Genomic DNA, 25,916 nt, shown 5'->3' on the forward strand with positions numbered 1-25,916 from the left:
TTGAGCAAAAGTGACGTCAGGAGATCTTGTGCCATTTTATTTGTGACCAGAGGACAATTCTTTGTATTCCTCAGATGCGTATGCCTGCTTTCTGTAAGCATCAAGTCCGCAAAGCCCGATTGATTAACTACAGCCAAGCATTTCTGTAGACGTGTAAAGTGACATGAATGTATGTGTCATCGCGGACTGACGTCTTTCCCTTTCAGCCGACAACGTTAGACGGAATTTTGGTTTTGGGAAGACGCCCCCAAAAAAAAAAAATCTTCCCAAATCACGCTCAGCTTAGCTCTGCCACCTCCATTAACATCCTTCCACGGCATGATAATACCGTCACCATTAAGGGAGTGGCACGGCAACAAAAGTTCAAATCCTAAATTACCGGTCTTTGTAAAAAATTCCTCAGAGCGACTTCTCCTTGATGTCAACCGTGCTCTCCTCCAGCCGCCTGCCTGCTTCTTGAAGCTCCTGCCTTTTGGCAGCCACTTCTCCTCGCATCTGCAGCAGCTTTTCATTTAAGTCGTAGTATCGCCGGCTTTGTTGGTATTTCCTTTCCAGCTCACTGTCCACATTTGGGGTAGAAGTAGCGAAGGGCATCTCTGTGGAAAGAACAAGAAGACACATCAAGATAATGGAGGGACGCAAGTTCGCATGATACCATCTATCCATCCATTATCCAACCCGCTATATCCTAACTACAGGGTCGCGGGGGTCTGCTGGAGCCAATCCCAGCCAACACAGGGCGCAAGGCAGGAAACAAACACTGGGCAGGGCACTCACACACGCACCAAGCACACACTAGGGACAATTTAGGATCGCCAATGCACCTGACCTGCATGTCTTTGGACTGTGGGAGGAAACCCACGCAGACACGGGGAGAACATGCAAACTTCACGCAGGGAGGACCCAGGAAGTGAACCACAGGTCTCCTAACTGCAAGGCAGCAGCGCTACCCACTGTGCCACCCTACTTACAGTATATTCCTATCTAAATCCATCCATCCATTTTCCAACCCGCTGAATCCGAACTACAGGGTCACGGGGGTCTGCTGGAGTCAATCCCTGCCAACACAGGGCACAAGGCAGGAACCAATCCTGGGCAGGGTGCCAACCCACTGCAGGACACACACAAACACACCCACACACCAAGCACACACTAGGGCCAATTTAGGATCACCAATGCACCTAACCTGCATGTCTTTGGACTGTGGGAGGAAACCCACGAAAACATGGGGAGAACATGCAAACTTCACACAGGGAGGACCCGGGAAGTGAACCACAGGTCTCCAAACTGCAAGGCGGCAGCGCTACCCACTGTGCCACCCTACTTACAGTATATTCCTATCTAAATCATTTATATATATTAAAAATAGCAGCGGCCCTAACACTGCCCCCTGTAGGAGCAGAATACACCCCTGAAGGACCTCAGAATCAAGTGGGAAAAGCGCAGAGGTTCTGCCTCCACTCTGCTCGGCACTCATAGTACCAGTGTACAGGCCAGCCATGATATCCAGCAACCTCGAGGGGATCCCGCAGTGTCTCAGAATGTCTCACAGGGCAGCTCGATTAACCGAGTCGAACGATTTATGAAAACCAAAGGCTGCAAAGAAACTCTGCCGATATTCAAGTTTGCGCTCCATGAGATCCCTCAGTGCCAGGATGCAGTCGATGCTAGACCTCTTAGGCGTAAAACCAGACTTCTCCGGTCACTGGTAGGTGGGCAAGTGATCACAGATCCTATTGAGGACGACCCTAGCAAGGACCTTACCCGGCACAGAGAGCAGTGTTATCCCCCTGTAGTTCTCACAATCCAGGCGATCGCCTTTCCCTTTCCAGGTAGGGATGACAAATCCCATTTTCTTGTCAGATGGGATGGCACCCATCTCCCAAATGGAAGCAAAGATTGCTTGCAATGCCAGGAGGACAGCCTTACCACCAGCCTGAATAAGTTCACCCCAGACTTCGCAGAGTCAATGGAGGCTCTGATCGGGGGCTCGAATGACTGAGTGAGGAGTCTGAATGTCTGGACTTGCGAGGGTCCTGATAAAAACCAAAGAGCCAGGCCTTTAATGACCTCTTGGGCACGGCCATCAGCAGTGTGTCTGTCTGCAGAGAGAGTGTCGACCTCGTCATTGAGAGGTTTACTGACCTCGGCAGTGACATTCATGTCTCTGGTGACTCTTCCTATGAAGTCAGTAGACGGACTGGGAGAGCATGGGGGGGTCATGAGGTCGCTGGAAAGGGGTGCGTGGCGCTCCTGACATCTATGATAAAGGACGAAGGTCCAAGTCTTTAGAGTCCTGGTGCTTCTTGTCTTGCTACATGGCTATCCAGAGACGAATACTGGACTTCTTTGGTACTGTGTCTCTTTGGAGAATCTTTGGGTACCACTGGTTTGACTTTGTGTTGCTCATGGAGTCCCGAATGAGGCACATGACCTGCACTGTGAGGGAGCGTCAGTTACGGCACTACGGCCATGTGGCGCGATTCCGCGGGGGTGATCAGGTTCGCAGGACCCTCGGTGTGGAGGACCTGAGTGGCTGCAACAGGCCAAGGGGATGCCCATGTAACACCTGGCTGTGGCAGATAGAGGGTCATTTCTGGAGGGTGGGACTGGACCGCGTGTCTGTCTGGAGGGTTGCCAACCAGGATCCCGAGCTGTTTTGTCATATGGTTGGTGCGGCAACACGCTGTACCAGTGCATGCTCCCCAACCTGACCTGACCTGATCAACATGGTGACTTTAAAATGAGCTCATCAAGAACACAAGGACAAAGTTGGAAAACTGTGAAGGGTACATTTCACACAAACATTATCAAGTTTTTCTTTATACACAGAGAACCACAGACACGTGGAATAAGTGACCAAGTACTGTGGTAGACAGGAGGACTTTAGGGGCCTTCAAAACTCAACTTGATGTTATCTTGGAGGAATTAGATGAGCTTTGCAGGACTGAATGGCCTGTTCTCATCAAACATCTCCGTGTACTGTAATGTTCTAATATCTAAGGCACTAAATGTGTTTTGAAAGCACCTTCAGTGGCGTCCTTGAGCACTGTGAAGACGGGATCAGTTGGAGATGCCTTTTCAATGTCTTCCTGGATTTGGGCTGCAGTTGGAGGCTCAGGACGGGTTGGTAGAACCACACGCTTCTTTCCCTTGGAAGTCATCTGTAGACCACTAGAAAGAAAAAAAAAACCATAATAAGCAAAGCAATCATCTGGAAAAGTTTGGTTGACCGGCTCTCTTTTTACTTAGCGTTTAAATCTCTATGCCCGTATTTTGCGCAAGTGCCATGAAGGACAGATGGGTATGCTGGTTGGATGGTAAAATGACTTCTTGCCTGGCCGGAGCTATATGAAGGATAGACAAGCGGAAGTCAGAGGTCACAAGCAGATTTTTTTTTTTTTTTAATATCTTGCGTGCCTCACAAGTAAGCTGTCAGGTACTCGTATTCCAGCAGGAGGCGCTCGTTTGTTTAAGGGCTCGTTCATACTTCACGCTCAGAATGCGTTAGTGATGGGTCGTTCTTGAACGATTCGTTAATTTTGAACGAATCTTTAATGTGACTCGGGAAGAACGAGTCGTCTCGTGGGAGTGATTCGTTCAGTCGCGCATGCGCATTTGCCCAAATTCCTATAGTTTCTGTATTGGAATTGATTCACCTGTTTCGACAGTCTTAACCTATGGTTTTTCGATTAGTCGCGGTTTGAGTCGTTCATTCATCACGTGACAGCCCCATAAGCTTAACCTATGCAGTCTGAGCCGGAAAGAGAATTGAACGAAATGACTCGAAAAATGATTCGTTCATTTTGCTGAACGAGACTCAAAGATCCGAGTCAGTAAAATGATCTGAACTTCCCATCACTAGAATGCGTACGCGCATGCATTATGGCTGACATGTGTTCCCAGCGTCCTGTGAGCAGATCCTCAGAAGCTAACATGACGCGTGCGCGAGTTGCAGTCGGGGCACAGTGTGATAAAAGTTGGAACGTGACGTCAGGGTCTCCGTTTACTATCTACATGTGACAGAAAGCCTCTATGTGGACCCTACGGGATCGACGGGCGCGCATCGATGTCTGATTTATGGTTCGATGTGGTGAAGCAAAATGCCGACATACAAATGAAAAAAAGTGGTGCTTTTATATTCAAGCGTCGCATATTCCCGTTTGTAATAATAATAATAATAATAATAGATTTTATTTATATCGCGCTTTATATTTAACAATCTCAAAGTGCTACAAAATAAGAATAAAATTAACAAACAAAAAAATCTATTGAAATAATTTAACAAAAAGCCTTTCTAAAAAGATAAGTTTTTAGGTTTCGTTTGAAAGCATCAGTCGACTGTGGGGCTCTCAGGTAGTCAGAGAGAGAATTCCACAGCCTCGGTGCCACCGAAGAGAAGGCCCGATCACCCATACTGCTAAGCTTAGTTCTGGGAACTTGAAGAGTGTTAGTATGCACAGAGCGGAGGGTGCGTGAGGAAGTCTGAGGGATGAGGAGTTCCTGTAAAAACAGGGGAGCAGATCCATAGATGCACTGAGGGGTAAGGAGGGAAACCTTGTACTCAATTCTAAGGGGCACAGGGAGCCAGTGAAGGGTTTTCAAGATAGGAGTGATGTGGCTATGCTTTCGCACCCTCATCAAGATCCTGGCAGCGCTGTTCTGAATGTACAGGAGTCTCTGGATACTCTTGCCAGGAATCCCAATGAGGAGCGCATTACAGTAACCCAGCCTGGACGAGACAAAGGCATGGACAAGCCTCTCTGCATCTGCCAGGGTAATTGTTGGACGGAGTTTAGCAATGTCCCTGAGAAGGTGAAAAGATGACTTACAGAGATGTTTAATGTGGGTGTCAAAAGTGAGTTGAGAATCCATTTTAACACCCAAGTTTGTAACAAATGTAGAAAGAGGTATCTTTTTTCCAGAAAAGGTGATACTGGTGATGGTAGTGGAACGAAGCTGGTGTGGTGTGCCAACTAAAATGGCTTCTGTTTTAGATCTGTTTAGCTGAAGGAAGTTGAGCCTCCTCCATGCCTCTATTTCCTCCAAACAAATAGTCAGTGTAGATGTTGGCAAAGGAGCAGTAGAGGAGGTGGGAGTTGTCCTAAGATAAAGCTGAGTGTCATCGGCATAACAATGAAAAGAAAAACCATGTCTGCTAATGACACTTCCAAGGGGGAGCATATAAATGATGAAAAGGATGGGGCCCAACACAGAGCCCTGTGGAACACCACAGGTAACATTATGGGTGTGAGATTTTGCGCTGCCAAGTGCGACATACTCAGTTCTACCGGTCAAATAAGATGTAAACCAATTTTGAACAGTTCCTGAAAGTCCAAGGGTGTATTGCAGACGGTGAAGAAGAATATTATGATCAATTGTATCAAAAGCAGCTGTCAGGTCAAGGAGAATGAGTAAAGAAGGAGAACCAGTATCTGCTGACATCAGAAGGTCATTTGTGACCCTGACCAAGGCTGTTTCGGTGCTATGGCCAGGGTGAAAACCAGACTGAAACTGACACGATACATTTTAAAAGTCTCACATACCATCTTTTGGGCCGACTTTTTTTCCTGGGGCTTCCTCCTGACCTGACAGCAGCCACACAGAACACATTACATGTATGATATTCCAACTCTCTGCACATTTAGACTCCTTAGATTTATACTTGATATCACGTTCATGATGAAATGCATTGAAGTATGTTACATTTTACAGATAAAATTGTTAATTGTGTTTAAAAAATGAATACTGTTAATAATTACACACGTGTGTTGCGCGGCACAGTGGCACTGCTGTCTCGCAGGGAGTCACGTTGCTGGTATTCCCTGTCTGGAGTCTGCTTGTGTTCCTGCTGGGTTTCCTCCGTGTGCTCCCGTTTCCTTCCAAAGATATGCAGATTTGGTGACGCTACAATGACGCCAGTGTACGGTATGTGAGTGCTTGTATTCACCTTGCGATGAGCTGATGCCCTGTCTAGGGGTTGTTTCTGCCTCATGCTTGCTGGAATGGACACATCCCTGGATTGATGGATTTAATCATTAAACATCCTTTTCAGAGATATGGTGTCATTAGAATTTAATAGCTGCTCCCTGTAATTCACAACACAGCGAAGCCGAACCTGTTCTCACCGCGATGATATCTCGCACTGCCACCTGGTGGATTCTTCCAGATTTCGTAAAGTACGCGCGCAAGTATGAACAGTAAAACACTGGCGTTGCAGGAGCGCCCGCTGGAGCATACGCCGCGTGAAGTATAAACCTGGCCTAACGGGAGTGCACAAAAAATAGCTGAGGGGCAGCAGCAGGCTGATTACTGCGTCACTCGCAAAGTTTCAGCGGGAAGAGCCACCGCGGAGTTGGCAGACCCCGAGTGCCTGAAGTGGGCCGCTACCAGTGGATCTCAAAGCTTCAGGGGGACCCCTTTGGCGGCTGACTCAGCATCTGTTTTTGGCACTGGCCGGTATGAAGGTCAGTAGCCACTGGACTTCAGCCTGTGAATAAATGAGACTCCCGCAAACAATCCCTGGCTTCAAAATGGCAGCTGGGCAGACCACAGGAACTAAAAAGGGTCAACAACTAACGAAGAGAACTGAAAGGAGCAAAAAGTGTGCAAGTCACGATAGTGAGATGGTGTGCTTTGAGGCTGACCGAAACACCAGAGCAGCACTCAGGGCCTTCTCCATGGCCATAAGGCAGAGCGGTGGCGTTGTGGCTCAAGGATCTGGACTGGAAATTTGAAGGCTGCCGGTTCGAATCCTGGCAGTGACAGAAGGAATGCTACTTTGCTGACACTAGATAAAATCATTTAGGCTTCCCAAATGTCACAGGCACAACAGACCGCACTTATGTGCAAATAACGACACTGCCAAGCTAATCAGAGAGTGAATATGCCCGCAGCCATGCCACCTGCACTTCAGAAGAGGTCATCCACCTGAAGCTAAAGATGTTCAGGCCTGGCCAGTACTTGAATGGGAGACCAACCAGGAAAAGCTTGGGCTGCTGCTGGAAGAGATGTTGCTGAGGCCAGCAGGGGGTGCTTACCCTGTGGTCCGAATGTGGATCCCAATGGCCCAGTGCAGTGACGGGGACACCGAGCTGTAAAAGTGATGCCGTCCTTCGGATGAGACGTAAAATTGAGTTCCTGACTCTCTGTGGTCATAAAAGATCCCTGGGGGTCCTTCGTAAAGAGCAGTGGGTATCAAGTCCTTCCATGAGAACCCTGATCATTTATGTTAGGCAGAATGCCTAGAGGGGGCTGGGTGGTCTCATAGCCTGGGACCCCCTGCAAATTTTATTTTTTCTCCAGCCGTCTGGAGTTTTTTTTTGTTTTTCTGTCCTCCCTGGCCATTGGACCTTACTCTTAGATACATAGATAGATATGAAAGGCACTATATAAGATAGATAGATAGATAGATAGATAGATAGATAGATAGATAGATAGATAGATATGAAAGGCACTATATAATAGATAGATAGATATGAAAGGCACTATATGATAGATAGATATGAAAGGCACTATATAAGATATAGATTATTTGAGAGGCACTATATAATTAATAGATAGATAGATAGATAGATAGATAGATAGATAGATAGATAGATAGATAGATAGATAGATAGATTATTTGAGAGGCACTATATAATTAATAGATAGATAGATTATTTGAGAGGCACTATATAATTGATTGATTGATAGATAGATAGATAGATTATTTGAGAGGCACTATATAATTAATAGATAGATAGATAGATAGATAGATAGATAGATAGATAGATAGATAGATAGATAGATAGATAGATAGATAGACTGTTGTTGTTTGGCCCACTTTTGGGAGGTCCTAAGCACTGCAAAGTGCGAACACCCTAGAATATGTCCTTTAAAATGGCAGTCGTATTGTGCAGTCAGACATTCTGAGGAGTACAAACTCCTTCTTCTGAAGTGACATTGGAGCACCAAACCAGTAGCAGAAGCTGCAGATTTCATTTTGGTTGTCTGATGTGTTAGAATTAAACATTTGCATATGATAAATGTGCCGTTTTAGAAATTCTCAAGTAAGTTATGTTCTTGTGTATTAGTTTTCAATTGCTGCCAAATGTACTTCATATCGCTGTTGCATACTTTATTGTTTTAACAGTTGGGAATATACCATTCACTAACCAAAGTGTTTACAAAAAAAACAGACAATTCAACAACTTCTTTTTCCGGCTGATCCCATTAGGGGTCATCATGGTGGATCATCTTCTTTCATAACTAGGCAATTCAATGAAAACTTAAAAAAACTGAATCATGCCATTCATATTCAATTACACAATTCACAAATTCAGAACTGTCATGCACTTCAGCATCAGTCTGCTATGGTTTGCCACATCATGGCCTCTCACCAGGGCCGTCTTAACATATGGGCACTGGTTAGGGGGTCCAGGAGCATAGGAGCCCACTACTTTTCTGATGCTGACGTATATTTCTGTTTTGCTATCAACAGCCTCCTGTCAATCATGGAGAATCCACTGAACTGTGTCATCTCCCGGCAGAGGAGCAGCTTCAGTGACAGACTTTTGTCACCGTCCTGCTCCACTGACAGACTGAGGAGATCGTTCCTCCCCCATACTATGCGACTCTTCAGTTCCACCCGGTGGAACGTTAACATTATTCAAAGTTATTGTCTGTTTTTACCTGCATTTTTTATTACTCTTTAATTTAATATTGTTTTTATCAGTATGCTGTTGCTGGATTATGTGAATTTCCCCTTGGGATTAATAAAGTATCTATCTATCTATCTATCAACACGGGGTCCCAGCACACTACTTTGCCAGGGGGCCAATGATGCTGTTAAGACAGCCCTGCCTTTCACCCTTCTTTATGGGTTATTTATAAGTCAACTGCTGAAAAGACTGTCTCAGTTGCTTGTCCTTATAATAATAATTCATTACATTTATATAGCGCTATTCTCAGTACTCAAAGCGCTATCCACACAGGGAGGAACCGGGAAGCGAATCCACAATCTTTCACAGTCTCCTTACTGCAAAGCTCCTTCTAAGTTAAGACAGTTAACGTTTCCAGTAATTCACCCTGCACGCCATCGTTCCGAGCTCCAAGTCGCAGGTCCCCAATCTGCCGACATCGCCTCCCCCTTCTGAACTACGCGAACTCCGATTGATGTTATCGACGATCGCTTATCGAGGCTGCTTCAATCTCCCGAGAGCGAGCACATTCGAGGACTGCCGAAGCCCGTTTCGAGTTAACGGGGAGCTCTTCGCGTTCATTGAACCCACTGAGTCTCGATTGAAAAACGTGGCTTATTCAAGGGAAGTTTACTCGAGTTAAATTTCGATTTCATTTGCGCGCTTCGTTAAATACCCGTCAATAAGTTTTATAAAACACATTCATCATTAAAATGGTAAGACACAACTAATACCCGTTCATAAAAATGCAAAATACAAAAAAACCCGAGCTGGTTTATTTGCAGCCGATGCTGTTTTGCTGCCTGCCACCTCGCTGCACCTTTTTTGGCTTCTGCCCTGACAGCTTGCGCGACGTAACGTCTCCCGCTTTGCCGCGAATGTCTTACACGGCATTTAAATGACACCCTTCCCGCATTCGAGTAAATTTACTAACGAACAATAAAAATCTTACTGGAAGCTGCGTCTGGAAGAGGTTCGGGAGACACACACTAAGACGTAAGCATCTGCTTGTCAGATAAACACTTCCAGTCCAACGCGCAAGCGCCAGAACTCTGCGTAGGACATTAGTCGGCGAAAGCGAACGTCCCCGGGTCACGTGGCGTGGCGGCGATGTTAACTTGGACATTTTTTTGCTTCACTGAACATGACAAAACTATTTGCAGCGGTCGAAAACATGCGTATAGCATAACGAATTATAATATATCGTTGGCGACATTATTTTTTTAATGTTTTACAATGAAACGCATGCGCATGGACAACTAAAACAAACCCAGAGTTTATGAGGTTTCGTACCGACTCGTTCAAAAATCTTCATTTGTTAAAGCGAATAAGTCTAATTCATGACTCAAATTAGGTACGTACTTATGTCTGCTGTAACAGAAATAGGTGCCATTCTACACTCCATTTCATTACCTGCATTAAAATAAAATAGTGTAATAGAAGGCGTATCCACCTGAAACACATGTGTTGCTGGTTGGGGTGATCGACAGCAAAAACTGTCACAAGGTGTATTGAGCTCTGCATTCCTGGGACCCCTGAGACAAACTCAGTGCACCTTACATGCCTCGGAAGGCTCGAGAGGGCAGATGGAGACTGGACAATGCTCCTCTCTTCTCACTCCAAAGCTGTGGAAGGATCTCCCTTTATCTCCTCGTACTGCACCCAATGTCTGGCTGTCTCTTGAAAACGCACCTTTTCATTAAATATTTTGGATCTGCTTAGCTCCTCTTCTACAGGATAGCTGCTGCTGCACTGATAAAAGTGTGTAGGATTCAGATGCTTGTCTTAGTCTAGTTGGTGGTTTAATAATGTTGTAGTTCTACTTTCTTGTGCTCGCCTTTTTATCTTCTTCTCTGTTGCACCCTCCTACTTGTATGTCTTATAATTTGCTTTGTAAGTTGCCTTGCATAAAGGTGTCTAATAAATCTCTCCATTATAATTAAAAAATATCTTCGGGTCGAGACGTGATCTTCTTGGAAGACTCTTTGTCGTCCTGCGAGAGACACTTTAACAGCCCGTGAGACAAAAGGACAGCTGCTGTACAGGCTTTTAAATGATTGACGCGCAACGTGACAAGCAGAACACGCACCTCAGCAGCAACAAGCCAGCACCTGATCCGTCCGCATCTCCTTAGCATGCATTTAGCCCCCCTTCACAACGCGAGTGACAGAGACACAAACAGGCTGGCGCATAGCGCGCCGTGGGGAGGCAGGGGGTGGTGTGGGTGAGTGAAGCAATCCGGGGGCACAGCCCCCTAGTAAATAAATAAATTAAATAAAATTAGCCAGAGAAGAAACCCTGGCCAAAGCAAAACAAGATACACAGACACTTGCCCTTTCATTAAGGTAGCTAAGCTAATTTCTGTCCATCTAGAAGTTACTCCCTGTTGGACATATTCAGTGTTAAAGTTTGCAGTGGACCGTCTATTGAAATTAATTTTGTAATGCATGCAGTTATACAAGGCATTGCATTTTTCATTCCAACAGATGGTGCAGCAGACATTAGCACTGCTTTTACAATTCCCATATTAAATAGCATATCACAGAGTAACTGTAACTGAACGGACACACAGATACACACCCAGACTCTTGCCCCTTTACTACAGTGGATAAGCCAATTTCTTGCAGATGATACCAAGATAGGTGGATTGTCAGATAATCAAGAATTCATTACAACAAACTGAGGGACTTGAACAGCAGACAGGCTTGGGCAGATTTGTGGCAGATGAAGTTTAATGTCAGTAAATGTAAAGAATTACACATAAGAAGTGAAAATGTGAGGTTTGAATACACAATGGGAGGTCTGACAATCAAGAGTACACCTTAAGAGAAGGATTTAGGAGTCGTAGTGGACTCTAAGCTATCAACTGCCAGACAGTGTCCAGAAGCCATTAAGAAGGCTAACAGAATGTCAGGTTATATAGCGCCTTGATGTGTGGAGTACAAGTCACAGGAGGTTCTGCTCAAGCTTTACAACACACTGGTGAGACCTCATCTGGAGTCCTGTGTGCAGTTTGGGTCTCCAAAAAGGACATACAGTGGTGTGAAAAACTATTTGCCCCCTTCCTGATTTCTTATTCTTTTGCATGTTTGTCACACAAAATGTTTCTGATCATCAAACACATTTAACCATTAGTCAAATACAACACAAGTAAACACAAAATGCAGTTTTTAAATGATGGTTTTTATTATTTAGGGAGAAAAAAAAATCCAAACCTATATGGCCCTGTGTGAAAAAGTAATTGCCCCCTGAACCTAATAACTGGTTGGGCCACCCTTAGCAGCAATAACTGCAATCAAGCGTTTGCGATAACTTGCAATGAGTCTTTTCAGCTCTGGAGGAATTTTGGCCCACTCATCTTTGCAGAATTGTTGTAATTCAGCTTTATTTGAGAGTTTTCTAGCATGAAGCGCCTTTTTAAGGTCATGCCATAGCATCTCAATTGGATTCAGGTCAGGACTTTGACTAGGCCACTCCAAAGTCTTCATTTTGTTTTTCTTCAGCCATTCAGAGGTGGATTTGCTGGTGTGTTTTGGCTGATTGTCCTGTTGCAGCACCCAAGATCGCTTCAGCTTGAGTTGACGAACAGATGGCCGGACATTCTCCTTCAGGATTTTTTGGTAGACAGTAGAATTCATGGTTCCATCTATCGCAGTAAGCCTTCCAGGTCCTGAAGCAGCAAAACAACCCCAGACCATCACACTACCACCACCATATTTTACTGTTGGTATGATGTTCTTTTCTGAAATGCTGTGTTCCTTTTACGCCAGATGTAACGGGACATTTGCCTTCCAAAAAGTTCAACTTTTGTCTCATCAATCCACAAGGTATTTTCCCAAAAGTCTTGGCAATCATTGAGATGTTTCTTAGCAAAATTGAGACGAGCCCTAATGTTCTTTTTGCTTAACAGTGGTTTGCGTCTTGGAAATCTGCCATGCAGGCCGTTTTTGCCCAGTCTCTTTCTTATGGTGGAGTCGTGAACACTGACCTTAATTGAGGCAAGTGAGGCCTGCAGTTCTTTAGACGTTGTCCTGGGGTCTTCTGTGACCTCTCGGATGAGTCGTCTCTGCGCTCTTGGGGTAATTTTGGTCGGCCGGACACTCCTGGGAAGGTTCACCACTGTTCCATGTTTTTGCCATTTGTGGATAATGGCTCTCACTGTGGTTCGCTGGAGTCCCAAAGCTTTAGAAATGGCTTTATAACCTTTACCAGACTGATAGATCTCAATGACTTCTGTTCTCATTTGTTCCTGAATTTCTTTGGATCTTGGCATGATGTCTAGCTTTTGAGGTGCTTTTGGTCGACGTGTCAGGCAGCTCCTATTTAAGGGATTTCTGTATTGAAAGAGATGTGGCAGTAATCAGGAAATTGAACTCAGGTGTGATACACCATAGTTAGGTGATTTTTGAACAAGGGGGCAATTACTTTTTCACACAGGGCCATGTAGGTTGGGATTTTTTTCTCCCTAAATAATAAAAACCATCATTTAAAAACTGCATTTTGTGTTTACTTGTGTTATATTTGACTAATGGTTAAATGTGTTTGATGATCAGAAACATTTTGTGTGACAAACATGCAAAAGAATAAGAAATCAGGAAGGGGGCAAATAGTTTTTCACACCACTGTAACAGCAAAAGAAAGGTCCAGAGAAGAGCGACGAGGCTGATTCAGGGCTACAGGGGATGAGTTAGGAGGAAAGATTAAAAGAGCTGAGCCTTTACAGGAGATGAAGAGGAGACCTGAGTGAAGTGTTTAAATTTATGAAGGGAATTAGTTCAGTGGATCGAGACGGTGACTTTAAAATGAGTTCATCAAGAACATGGGGACACAGTTGGAAACTTGTGAAGGGGAAATTTCACACAAACATTAGGAAGTTTTTTCTTCACACAGAGAACCACAGAGACATGGAATAAGTGACAAGTAGCGTGGTGGACAGGAGAACTTTAGGGACCTTCAGAACTTGACTTGATGTTATTTTAGAAGAATGAAGTGGGTGGGACTGGCAAGCTGTGTTGGGCTGAATGGTTTGTTCTCATCTAGACTGGTCTAATGTTATAATCGGGGGCTGCTGGAGGCTATCCCAGCTAGCATAGGGCACAAGGCAGGAACATACCCTGGATGGGGTGCCAGTCTATCACAGGGCAAACACACACAGGCCCATTTAGGGTCACCAATCCGCCTAACCTGCATGTCTTCGGACTGTGGAAGAAAATCCATGCAGAATATGACAACTCCATGAAGGGAGGACCTGAGAACCTGGACATCCTTACTGTGAGGCAGCAGTGCTACCATTGTGCCACTGTGCTGCCCTTCAATGACAAGAAGACATTGTATTTCATAATAATTAGACAACTATTGTTTATTTCTCACAATTTCATAACTGATTTATAATCTGATTACATATTTCACAGTTTCCATTTGATTTTTTTCATTTAGTCACAAATGACCATCCGTACTTTTTCAACTTGTCAGTTTAAATTGTATACTTGCATGTTTTGTGCAGCGTGGATGGAACAATTGGAAGGAGCTATCAGGAGTGTTAGTATCAGGACTGAGCTGTTTGGAGCAGGCTGACCAGTCGCATGGACTGATTTCTGGTCTTATTTCTTGTTCTTGTCCTTTTGTTGTAACTCCACACATCCATCTCCACATTCTCATTTCTGCCACATCCAACTTCTTCTCCTGCCCATATCTCAGCTCCATATGTCAGAGGGGAACATTTTGGTGTTGGAAGGGAACATTTTTTGTATGCTGGGTGGTTTTCTTTTTTTTATTCTCTTTGGCAAAGAAATGTTTAAAAGCCAGTAGATGAAGGGGCAATAGGACCCCTTTGCCTGGACCGGGCTGATAAATGAAAAGAACATTTCCCAAGTAACTGTGTTACAGGTTATTGTTGCTGGCTGTCTACAGGACGTGGATATTTACCTGCTTTGACTCTGTTGTTTAAACGATGAAAATGTGTTGTCACACGTGTGCGATTGGGAGGCAGCTAAAGGGCCTGAATAATAGTAATGCCAAGCCAGACCAGGGGGTGGCGAGCTGCACTGACTTTCTCTGTCATTCCTCTGCAGACCATCCACAGGAAATCCCGCTAGGTCCCGGCACCATTGATGACATCACTTCCGGACAACAACAACATTTATTTCTATAGCACATTTTCATATTTTCCATGTGAATTTCCCCTTGGGATTAATAAAGTATCTATCTATCTATCTACAAACAGTGTAGCTCAAAGTGCTTTACAGGATGAAGAAAGAGAAAAAAGACAAAATAAATAAGAAAATAAAATTAGGGAATACTAATTAACATAGAATAAAAGTAAGGTCTGATGGCCAGGGAGGATAGGAAAAAAAACTCCAGATGGCTGGAGAAAAAAAATAAAATCTGCAGGGGGTCTGAGGCCACAAGACCACCCAGCCCCTCTAGGCATTCTACCTAATATCAATGACCTCAATCAGTCCTCAGGGTATTCAGGGTCCACATGGAAGAACTTAATGATGACGGTCATGTGGACTTCTGGCCTTCAATCCGTCAATGGAGGGACATCACGGTGCTTTGATCAGGTGGTGGTGGTGCAGGTCGCCATCACAGAAAACCGGAAAAAGAACAGAAGAGAAAGTAGGGGTGAGTACGGATTGTGGAGCCACCATGAATTATAATGATAATTAAAGGCATATACAGAGTATCAGGATTAAACTAAAATGTGCCTGTGAGAATGCCATATTGAAATAATGTGTTTTTAGTAGTTTTATAAAGTGCTCCACTGCATCAGCCTGGTGAATTTCTACAAGTGAACATGTATTCCAGATTTAGGTGCATAACAGCAGAAGGCCACCTCACTACTTCTTTTAAGCTTAGAACACTCCTGTGCCCGGCGCTATTGAAGATGTCACTTACGGCACTGGGGCTATTGATGACGTCACTTCCTGTCCCTGAAGATGTCACTCCTGTGTCCGGCGCGATTGAAGATGTCACTTCCGGTCCCCATGACATCACTTCACGAGTCCCCGATGATGTCACTTCCTGGCCCGGTCTCAAAAGCCGCCATATTCTCACACTCAAGTCAGTTCTGTTTTGGACTCAAACCTATGCACATCTCAAACAAAATTACTTATTTGCAGCCAGGGCACAATATACACGCGGCTGCCTCAAACCTCTTTTGATGTCTTTGGACTGTCATTGTGACAATGTTTACGCTGCTGCTGATCAAAGCAAATTGTTATGTAGCCATTGTTTAATAAATCATCATGTTGACCTAGTCAGGGACTGAAACAGAGATATAATTCTGGGCAGTGGGTGACGTAGTGAGGGACCGTACACCGAGAACACTGCCAAGACCACCCACACAGAGCACAGGGGCTCACAGGCAGACGAGTGTAGGTGGCCGGCAAGGCGCAAGGCACGTGGACGGTGACACATACCTCCAGGGATTAAGTGACAGTTCCACCAAAGAGACACCGGTTGTGGGACCAACGAGAGAAGGAAGACTCACATAAGGACAGAGCGAAGCTGGTGCACGAGATGCGGGGTGTGCTGAGGTCACTGCAGCAGCACGAGGAGCCCAGAAGTAAAAACAAAAAACGCTCCCTCCAAGAGGAAGAGACTCTGACAAGGATTCAACAATTTAGCAAAACTTCTTTTGGCAAACAAGCATCCAGCAAACAGAGTGTTTCAGTGGAGAGCTGGTACACGGTGCGCAAACTGGACTTCGCACCACTAAACGATGTATCCTCCACTGTTATGTTGTTAACAGAGGGTGGATTTTGCTTTTTATTTTTAAAAAAAGGTTTTCGCTCCTGATATTTTTAAATTCTTGTCTACTTTTTTTCTTGGTGTATTTTATACTGTCTGGTATAATACAAGTTACTGTTGCATTTCCTAAAATTTCTGCCATTTCTTTCATTGTGAGCTTACTCACCGCCCAATTTAAAGAAACCTGTGTGCTACTATCTGTACATCTCAAGAGTCCTCAGTCTCTTCATAAAAACTGGGTGGCGTAGAGACACCGGTTGTGGGACCAACGAGAGAAGGAAGACTCACATAAGGACAGATATTTTAACTGTGTCTAGGGTTAGATTATCTGTAAGTGCGACCAGACACCCGTCACACAAATGTCATTGCTGGTCTCACCACTGTCTTAAAAACCTTATCTTTGACTTTCGCCTTAGTTCTTCTTCCAATTGGTCCATCCACTCTATGGGTTTTCTCTACATCTCATTTTCCATCTCGGTCTACCACTGATCCTAGATATTTAAACTTCTCCTCCTTTATCAGTCGTACCCCCTGCAGGCTAACTTATGAATTCTGATCATTGCTAAACCATGAATATTCTGTCTATACGGCTGCACTCGGGTCCCAATCCAGGTGGTTTGTCGTGTGGTTCGTCTATCCATCCATTATCCTAACTACAGGGCCAAGGGAGCCAATCCCAGCCAACACAGGGTGCAAGGCAGGGAACAAACCCTGGGCAGGGCGCCAATGCACCTAACCTGCATGTCTTTGGACTGTCGGAGGAAACCCACGCAGACACAGGCAGGGAGAACATGCAAACTCCACGCAGTGAGGACCCAGGAAGCAAACCCGGGTCTCCTAACTGCGAGGCAGCAGCACTACCCACTGCGCCACTGTGCCGCCTTGTCGTGTGGTGGGTTCAGCAATGTGCTTTATCAGTGCAGTCTCCCAACCTCCTCCTCCTCCTCCTTTTTCCTCCTGCATTCGTCCAGCTTCCTCTCCACTTCCACTTCAGGATAAAAGCATTTTATTATTTTTTTCTAATTTAATAAAGTACTTTTAACTTCACCTGGATTTGGGGGAGGGGGGGCTTGTGAGCTGTCCTAACAAGGTAGAGGCTGCCAGAAGAGCAGAGATCGACATGCACATCCCAGGAAAGGCTGAATGTCTTGAAACGCTGGACAACAAAGAACTTGTTGCGACAGAATAATATCGCTACAGTATATAATTCTTGTTCAATGTGAATTCAATCCATTTATGCCAGGGCTTCCCAAGCTGGAGTGCCCACACCATCTGGGGGTGCAGCAAAGAAGGAAGGCTGTGTTGCAATTCACCAGATTTGAGTGAGGTGCGACTTTGTCTTGGTGCAGTCGGTGTCTTGCAGTGTGTCGTCACTCGTAGGCCTTTTATCAGTTGTTGCTCCTGTCCTATGATATGAAAAGGATCCAGCATTGGGCATGTGATTGTCACCTGTGATTGAGCGCATAAATGTGTGTTCTCGCGGGTTCCTTGCTGCGGGCGGAGTGTTCATAAAGGTTAATAACTTTGAATTTGAGAATGTAATTTGGACTTTGAAGTGATTTGTAGAGAAGGGTGAGGTCTGGTATCGATTTCTGTGCAAGCCCTGATTGCGAAAAACATCACTGATTTTGAGGATTGATTGACATTTTTCCCGGTGTTGCAATTGGGACTGAATTGGACGCAACACCTGATGCTTGTACACAGCCCATGTCTCCTGCTGGCGGTCCTGGCTGCAGTGAAGCCATTTTAACTGTAATGGCAAACAAACAAGAACACACTGTCGTGCAAACATAACTCTGCGGTGCAGGTGTTACCGGGTGGACAAAGGTCATCAACTATGTTTTATTGCTTAGTGGTGCGCCAGCACCTTTTGCTTCATGGGGGTCTCCAATCCCCCAAACCCCTTGATTGTTGGTTGTGTGTAAGTTCCTTGTGCTACTGGATGCTTTGCAGAGATACCTTGGTTGTCAATTGAGTGTCTATGTTTCAAGGTGGGGGGGGTTTTGGGGGACACATTTAGAAGATTATGGAGATCCATCTATCCATCCATCCATTTTCCAACCCCAGCACAGGGTCACTCACGGGGGTCTGCTGGAGCCAATCCCAGCCCACACAGTCTGCAGGAACCAATCCAGGACAGACACACACACCCCCACAAACCAAGCACACACACTAGGGCCAATTTAGAATCAGCAATCCACCTAACCTGCATGTCTTTGGAGTGTGGGAAGAAACTGGAGGACCTGGAAGAAACCCACGCAGAAACCCCCTGAATAACCCACGCAGACACTGGGAGAACATGCAAACTCCACGCAGGGAAGCGAAGCCGGGTCTCCTTACTGCAAGGCAGCAGCGCTACCACTGCGCCACCGTGCCGCCCTATTATGGAGATTTATAAAGATAAATTTAGTTCAAGTTGTTCATCCGCAGTATTGTATGCGGTTCAATTTGCAGTTCAAAAATTAAAAATTGGACTTTATCTTCAAATGTGATTTTACTTTTGTAGGTGGTGCCAACATAAATCGAACATTTTCTAGGAGTGCAGGGCATAGAAAAGGCTGGGAACCACCAATCTATGTGGAGAAGCCATGCACTGTCAACTGAAGATAAAGTGTTGGTAACATTATGCTTTTTGGCCACAGGGAAAAGGCAGCTTTGTAGTAGCAATGAGTTGGATACATCACAACCAAGCATTTCTGGAATTTTGCACCAAACTTTGAACCCCCTTACCATGCACAGATTCATACATGTCCACACCACTCCGCGTGAAGTTAAAGCAAGCTGCATTCATGCAAGTCAACACACACACGTAAAGATCATTGCACCAAGTGTGGAAGACCACACACAAGTGAATATCACAGGCAGCATCACAGCATCAACACACAGGTGGCCAGGGATGCAAACTGTACTGTGGTAGCCAGCGTAGTACCCTGATGATGGGAGGGGCTGGATGGATGATTGACGGCAAAATGTCAATACACTGAGCTAGAGGCTGCCCCCTTATCGTTGATGAGTGAAAGTGACAGCCTTCATTTTGGGGCTTATTTCATGCTGCATATGCTCTCATTTAAATAAATAAATGAAAAAATAAATAAACAACTATATTTCATGACACATTTAATTATTTATACTTCTATAAACGCTACTAGGGCTGCGTGTGACTGTGCCAGTCAATCACAACTTTCCTTTCTTTTTAATTTTCTTGCTTTATAGTCGTTTTGGTGTGTGTTCAGCCCGAAGTGAATGTGCATATTTATTTATTTACGTATTTACTTATCTAACTATTTATGTATGTATTTATGCATTTGTTTATTTAAACAGCTTCTGTGAAAAATCAAATTTTCCCCTAGGGACAAATGAAGTTCTATCGATCCTTACCTTTCATGTTGTTATTCTTTATATATTGTTAGTGATTTTATTTATTTTAGGACATGCAGCGGATTTGTGTAACAGAGCAAGATGCAGAAGACAGGACGTATGAAAGAAGATGATCCGCTGTGGCAACCTCTAACAGGAGCTTCCGAAAGAAGAAGTGATTTTATTTATTTGTGTATTTATTAATTTTTTTTAGTTTGTCGGAAATATTCCTCCATACCCCGCAGCGCAGTGCTCCTCTTCATTTTGTGCCCCCATTTCACTGCCACGCAGAGCTTAACTTTATGCAAATAACAAATTTGCATAAATAGGGGCGTGTCGTCGTGCTTTAAAGGGAACGGAACTAGCTCGCCGCTTAATCCGTGCTCATGAAACAGAAAATGTACCATTTTTACGAAAACAGGTAAAATAACGCGTCTCGTGCAGTCCTTCCAAGCAGATTAACAGGCCATTACGTTTACCGTATGGCCGCGGTGGAGCGCGTCCAGACCGATGCTTAGACTTACCTGCCGCGTTGCTTCCTGGTTGGCCGCGCCTCTCAGTGCTGCCTGCTATTGGCCACTCGTGCTGTCAATCACACGTCTTCTCGGCCTCCTGGGCGGGTGCCCGCTAAGTGGATTGTGCGAGAGAGCTGACGCAGCCTCCCTGCTCGAAGTGCGCTCAGCGAAATTTGGGATTAGCGTTCCAGTCGAGACGCGTGAAAGTTTCACCGCGTTTGTCCTGCCAGAGAAACGCTCGAGTGAAGCATTGTTTTTGTCTGTGTTAAGGGATCTCACAATGTTCGCCAAACTAATCGAACGAGCCGAGAAGTTTCTCAACGAGAGCAACTTTGTAACTAACTTGCTGGGAAAAATCGAAGAGAAAACCGGTATCCAGAAGCGGTACCTGGCTTTAGGTGAGTGACAAGTCGCTGGGCTCTGGGGGCTTTGTTCGTGTACACCGACGCTGTGTGCGGTCTCCTTTTGGATGGTGTCGCGTTTCACCTGTCGTGCAGGTCGCCGAAGACAAACAGATCCGTGTCCCTTTGCCCTAAAGCACTCTGCAGCTCGAACGATGGCAGACGTGGGTGCGCTGCGACCTTTCCAAACAAACATACAGTGTGATTACGATTTATATGTCGTAGAGCGCGTCCCGTAACCCGCAAAATCTCGACGTACATCAACAAAACTGTAGGAATTGGGCCATAACGGGAAACCCATAAGATTGTCCGTTTTCGCTGCCGAGACAAGACAAGGTAGTAAATATTAACATTTTCTGTATTTCAGTAATTACTAGACGTCTCGATTTTATCTGCTATGTGGTTATTTATTTAGTCTCCAGATGACAAGTTCCGCAATACCTACAAGGCTGTACAAAGCAAAAAAGAAAAAATAGGTACACAAACTTTATATACAGTGGGGAATAAGTATTTGATCCCTTGCTGAATTTGTAAGTTTGCACACTTAAAAAGAAATGAACAGTCTCTAATTGTTACGGCAGTTTCGTTTTAATGTAGAGAGACAGAATATTAACCAAAAAACCAGAAAAAGCACATTCCATAAAAGTTAGTAAGTGATTTAAATGTCATTGAGTGAAATAAGGATTTGATCAACTACAACCCAGCCAGAATTGTGGCTCCCACAGATTACAGTCAATCAATTCCAGATACTCCTGATCACAACTCGTTATGTGTATAAAGCACATCTGTCCACAGAATCAATGTCTTACCACCACGGGCAACACCAAAGAGCTGTCAAACGAAGTCAGGGACAAGACCGGCACAAGGCTGGAAGGGGTTACAAGACCATCAGCAAGAAGCTTCGTGTGAAGATGACAACTGTTGGTATGATTATTCAGAAATGGAAGAAATTTAAAATTAGCATCAGTCGCCCTCGGCCTGGAGCTCCATGCAAGATCTTTCCTCATGGGGTGAGGATGATCATGAGAAAGGTGAGGGATCAGTCAAAAACTACACGGGAGGTGCTTGTTAATGATCTGAAGGCAGTTGGGACCACCACATTTCACCAAGAACACCACTGGTAACACACTACACAGTTATGTGTTGAAATCTTGCAGCATCTGTAAGGTCCCCCTGCTCAAGAGGGCACATGTACAGGCCCATGTTAAGTTTGCCAGTGAACATCTGGGCCTTCTTGCTGATGGTCTTGTACCCAATCCAGCCTTGTGCAGGTCCTGTCCCTGTTGTCCTTTCACAGCTCTTTGGCATTCTTTTCCATGGTGGTGGAGTGGTGGGAATGGAAGAAATTGATTCTGTGGACAGGTGTGCTTTATTCACATCACGAGTTGAGATCAGGAGTATCTGTAATTGATTGATTGATTGATTAATTGTCATCTGTGTGCCACGTGGACACACAGCCAGTTTGTGGGAGTCAAATTTCTGGCTGCGTTGTAGGGGATCAAATCTTTATTTCACTCAATGACATGCAAATCATTTTATAACTCTTATGGAATGTGTTTTTTCTGGATTTTTAGTGGATATTCTGCCTCTCACTTTCCATTAAAATGAAACTACCATAACAATTAGAGACTGTTCATGTCTTTGTAAGTGAGCAAAACAACAAATTCAGCAGGGGATCAAATACGTGTTGCCTCGCCACTGTAGCACCTTTAGATCAAGTGAAACCATGTGGGCCATAAATTTACTCGCCATCATTAATCCACAGACTCTTGCAATGCATAGTGCATTATTTTCCATTTTTTTTCTTACATTGTGTATTATAAGGTGATTTAAGTTTTCTTTCATTTTGCATTGCTCAGTATAATTGATTTTTCAGAAATTTATAGATAAATGGATACTTTATTAATCCCAAGGGGAAATTCACATACTCCACCAGCAGCATACTGATAAGAACAATATTAAAGAGTGATAACAATGCAGGTATAACAGACAATAACTTTGCATAATGTTAACGTTTACCCCCCAGGTGGAATTGAAGAGTCGCATAGTGTGGGGTCTCTTCGGTCTGTCAGTGGAGCAGGACGGTGACAGCAGTCTGTCCCTGAAGCTGCTCCTCTGTCTGGAGATGATCCTGTTCAGTGGATGCAGTGGATTCTCCATGATTGACAGGAGTCTGCTCAGCGCCCGTCGCTCTGCCACGGATGTCAAACTGTCCAGCTCCGTGCCTACAATAGAGCCTGCCTTCCTCACCAGTTTGTCCAGGCGTGAGGCTTCTTTCATCTTTATGCTGCCTCCCCAGCACACCACCGCGTAGAAGAGGGCGCTCACCACAACCGTCTGATAGAACATCTGCAGCCTCTTATTGCAGATGTTGAAGGACGTCAGTCTTCTAATAAAGTATAGTCGGCTCTGTCCTCTCTTGCACAGAGCATCAGTATTGGCAGTCCAGTCCAGTTTATCATCCAGCTGCACTCCCAGGTATTTCTAGGTCTGTACCCTCTGCACAGTCACCTCTGATGATCACGGGGTCCATGAGGGGCCTGGGCCTCCGAAAATCCACCACCAGCTCCTTGGTCTTGCTGGTGTTCAGGTTTAGGTGGTTTGAGTCGCACCATTTAACAAAGTCCTCGATTAGCTTCCTGTACTCCTCCTCCTGCCCACTCCTGATGCAGCCCATGATAGCAGTGTCGTCAGCGAACTTCTGCACATGGCAGGACTCCGAGTTGTATTAGAAGTCCGATGTATGTTGGCTGAACAGGACCAGAGAAAGTCCAGTCCGCTGTGGTGCTCCTGTGCTGCTGACCACAATGTCAGACCTGCAGTTCCCGAGACGCACGTACTGAGGTCTGTCTGTAAGAGAGGCCACGATCCACCAATGCCACCAGGTGTGAATCAGCTCCCATCTCTGTCAGCTTGTCCCTAAGGAGCAGAGGTTGGATGGTGTTGAAGGCGCTAGAGAAGTATATGCCTCCTTTTAGAATCAACAAATCTTGTTTAGTGGCTCGTAAATGAGACTCATCTGCAAAAAACAAAATTGGATTTTTTTTTTTTAACAATATGATTTAAGACTATGGTGCAAAAATGAATCCACCTCCAATGAAGGTTTACTTTTGGTAAAATGCTAATTTTAATATGAATTTAATAACAGAGGAGTCTAACCAGTCCATCACACAGGTTGACCACAAGATATTTGACAATTAAGGGTGGCGTTTAACAAGTGAAAACCCCTTCCATTCAATAAAGGCACCAAGTGGAAGAGAAATGTCACAGGACCAGAGAAAGAAAGTCATTTCTTTACGCAAAAAAGGGAGTAGCATCCACTTGCAGAGCCACAGCACCATAAGTCACTGCAGTTACAGACCCGGAAGTGACTTCACCTTCGTTTCAGGACTGACTTCGTAAAAAATTACTTTTGGAAGGTTTCAGCAGGTCTCTGCAAAACCTGGAAAGTAATGTTGGGTGAAGAACCTGTTTAGAAATTAAGCGATAAAAATGAGAAGGAAAAACAGTACATCAAACCAAATAATACACATCATTGTGAAGTTCAGAGGGTTTCTGCCGTCACGTCGTGTCATACATCAAACTAAACAATATGGATTGTTTCTGTGAAATACAACATTAACATTTACGTTGTGTTCGGGTCTGTGGGAGCCATTTAACATGTCGACTACATTAAAATCAACAAGATCTGTGTTAATTGAAAACAATTTTTTGTTTACATTTATGGAATGAAATATACAATATAATTACAATGTTTGAACCACGTTAGAGTTTAGGAACATTATAGGAAAACGTTAATAATAAAAATGATTATGTTTTTTAAAATCTACTATGCATGTGTACAATATTGCTCTAAACCAATTTAGAATGAATATTTAAAAATGTTAGATTGGCTTAAACATATATGTGAAGAAAACGTCAATACATATTCTATAGGGTGGTCCAGATCTCATTATGCAATTTTTATTACGCTATAACTTATTAAGTTTATTACAAAGAAAATCACCTGAAAAATCCCGGACCATCGAGAAGTATGTGAACTGACGACATAAAGAATTGTCTTCGCGCCAAACTGGAATCGTCCTTCCATAAATCAAAGTCATCCAGACGATCTGGATCTGCATAATTAGATCTGGACCACCCTGTACACTGAATTATGCTATATATTAATTACCTTATATAGAACTACTGTATTTTTTTGTCACTTATTATTATAAACGATGGGCCGTCGAAAGAAAAAAAAAAATTGTGTTCTTATTAGTATTATTTATATAGCACTCTTCCTATGCCCAAAATTCAGAAAGAACAACAGGACTGATATAACATTGGCTAGAAATAATATCTTCACTAAATAAAGATAAATACAGGATATACAAAACATTCAAATGCAATAAAAAACAATAATGCAGACTAAAATACAACATATAATACTAGAAAAAATCTTGAACAAATAGCATAAATTGTGATAAAAATGCAAAACCTGAGTACCTGGACAGATAAAGGGGGTAAACTGAAAGAAGGGGCCGAATGTCAGGTCTGTTTAATGTCCTCCTAAACAAATGAGTTAAAAACAAATGAATGGAGTCAGCTGATGTCATTAATTTTGGGAGGGCATTCCACAGTCTGGGCGCAATACAGCTGAAGGCCCTGCTGTCACCCACAGAGTGCAGGTTAGTGTGGGGCACAGTATGAGAGGACCTTAGTTGGCAGGTTAATAACAGAATTTGATATTCAATCCTGTAAGACACAGGGAGCAGTGAAGGTGCAGCAGGATGGCTGTGATGTGCTCGCTCTTGTTGGTTCGTGATGGCTACAAGAAAATTAGTAAAGCATTGCTAGTCAGTCAGAATACAGTAACAAAAGTGATTCAGAAGTTCAAAAAGGATGGACTTGTGGCAACAACATTTGTTTATGTAGCACATTTTCATACAATGTCGCTCAAAGTGCTTTACAAAATGAAATACAAGGAAGTTAATATAAAACAAATTACTGCCTAATCTTGTTTGTTTATTTCTCTCTATATATAAAAGCCAACATCTGTCTGCTTTTCACTGGAGAACTACTTCATGGATTTAGATTGAGTTTTTTTTCTATAACACCTTTCCCATGCTCAAGGCGCTTCACAGAGTCTCATAAAGAAACAGCAGGCGTATGTAACTTTGGAAGATGTTCCCTGAATAGAACGTTAAAGCAGCTAGATACAGCATAGA

General features: G+C 44.1%; 2 protein-coding genes across 3 annotated transcripts in view; one reads left to right on the forward strand and one right to left on the reverse strand.

Moving 5' to 3' along the window:
* c10h19orf25 (chromosome 10 C19orf25 homolog) lies at window positions 1-9,740 on the reverse strand. 2 transcript variants are annotated; one of them, XM_039767119.1, is made up of 3 exons: window positions 9,634-9,740; window positions 3,029-3,174; window positions 1-596 (listed from the first exon to the last, which is right to left on the reverse strand). In XM_039767119.1, exons 2-3 carry the CDS (start codon window positions 3,162-3,164, stop codon window positions 400-402), a joined length of 333 nt encoding a protein of 110 aa, XP_039623053.1. In that variant the 5' UTR covers window positions 3,165-3,174; window positions 9,634-9,740; the 3' UTR covers window positions 1-399. The 2 variants fall into 2 exon arrangements, with proteins under 2 accessions (XP_039623053.1, XP_039623054.1); XM_039767120.1 differs by lacking the exon at window positions 9,634-9,740 and adding an exon at window positions 5,767-5,880.
* A 10,676-nt stretch (window positions 9,741-20,416) lies between these two features.
* The window catches only part of reep6 (receptor accessory protein 6), a 68,188-nt gene continuing 62,688 nt past the window's right edge, over window positions 20,417-25,916 (forward strand). The window contains exon 1 of the mRNA XM_039767121.1: window positions 20,417-20,703. Coding sequence (XP_039623055.1) covers window positions 20,586-20,703 — 118 coding nt within the window. The 5' untranslated portion in view covers window positions 20,417-20,585. The remainder of the gene's footprint in view (window positions 20,704-25,916) is intronic.

The sequence above is a fragment of the Polypterus senegalus genome, chromosome 10 (genome assembly GCF_016835505.1).
Source record: "Polypterus senegalus isolate Bchr_013 chromosome 10, ASM1683550v1, whole genome shotgun sequence".
NCBI classification, from domain to species: Eukaryota; Metazoa; Chordata; class Cladistia; order Polypteriformes; family Polypteridae; genus Polypterus; species Polypterus senegalus.

What these genes read in the sequence shown, in the direction of transcription:
- c10h19orf25 (XM_039767119.1), bottom strand. Translation starts at nt 3,164, where the DNA reads ATGACTTCCAAGGGAAAGAAGCGTGTGGTTCTACCAACCCGTCCTGAG. An exon ending in GCTCAAGGACGCCACTGAAG is followed by an intron (nt 597 to 3,028) that starts GTGCTTTCAAAA and finishes TTCTTTCCACAG; the next exon opens with AGATGCCCTTCGCTACTTCT.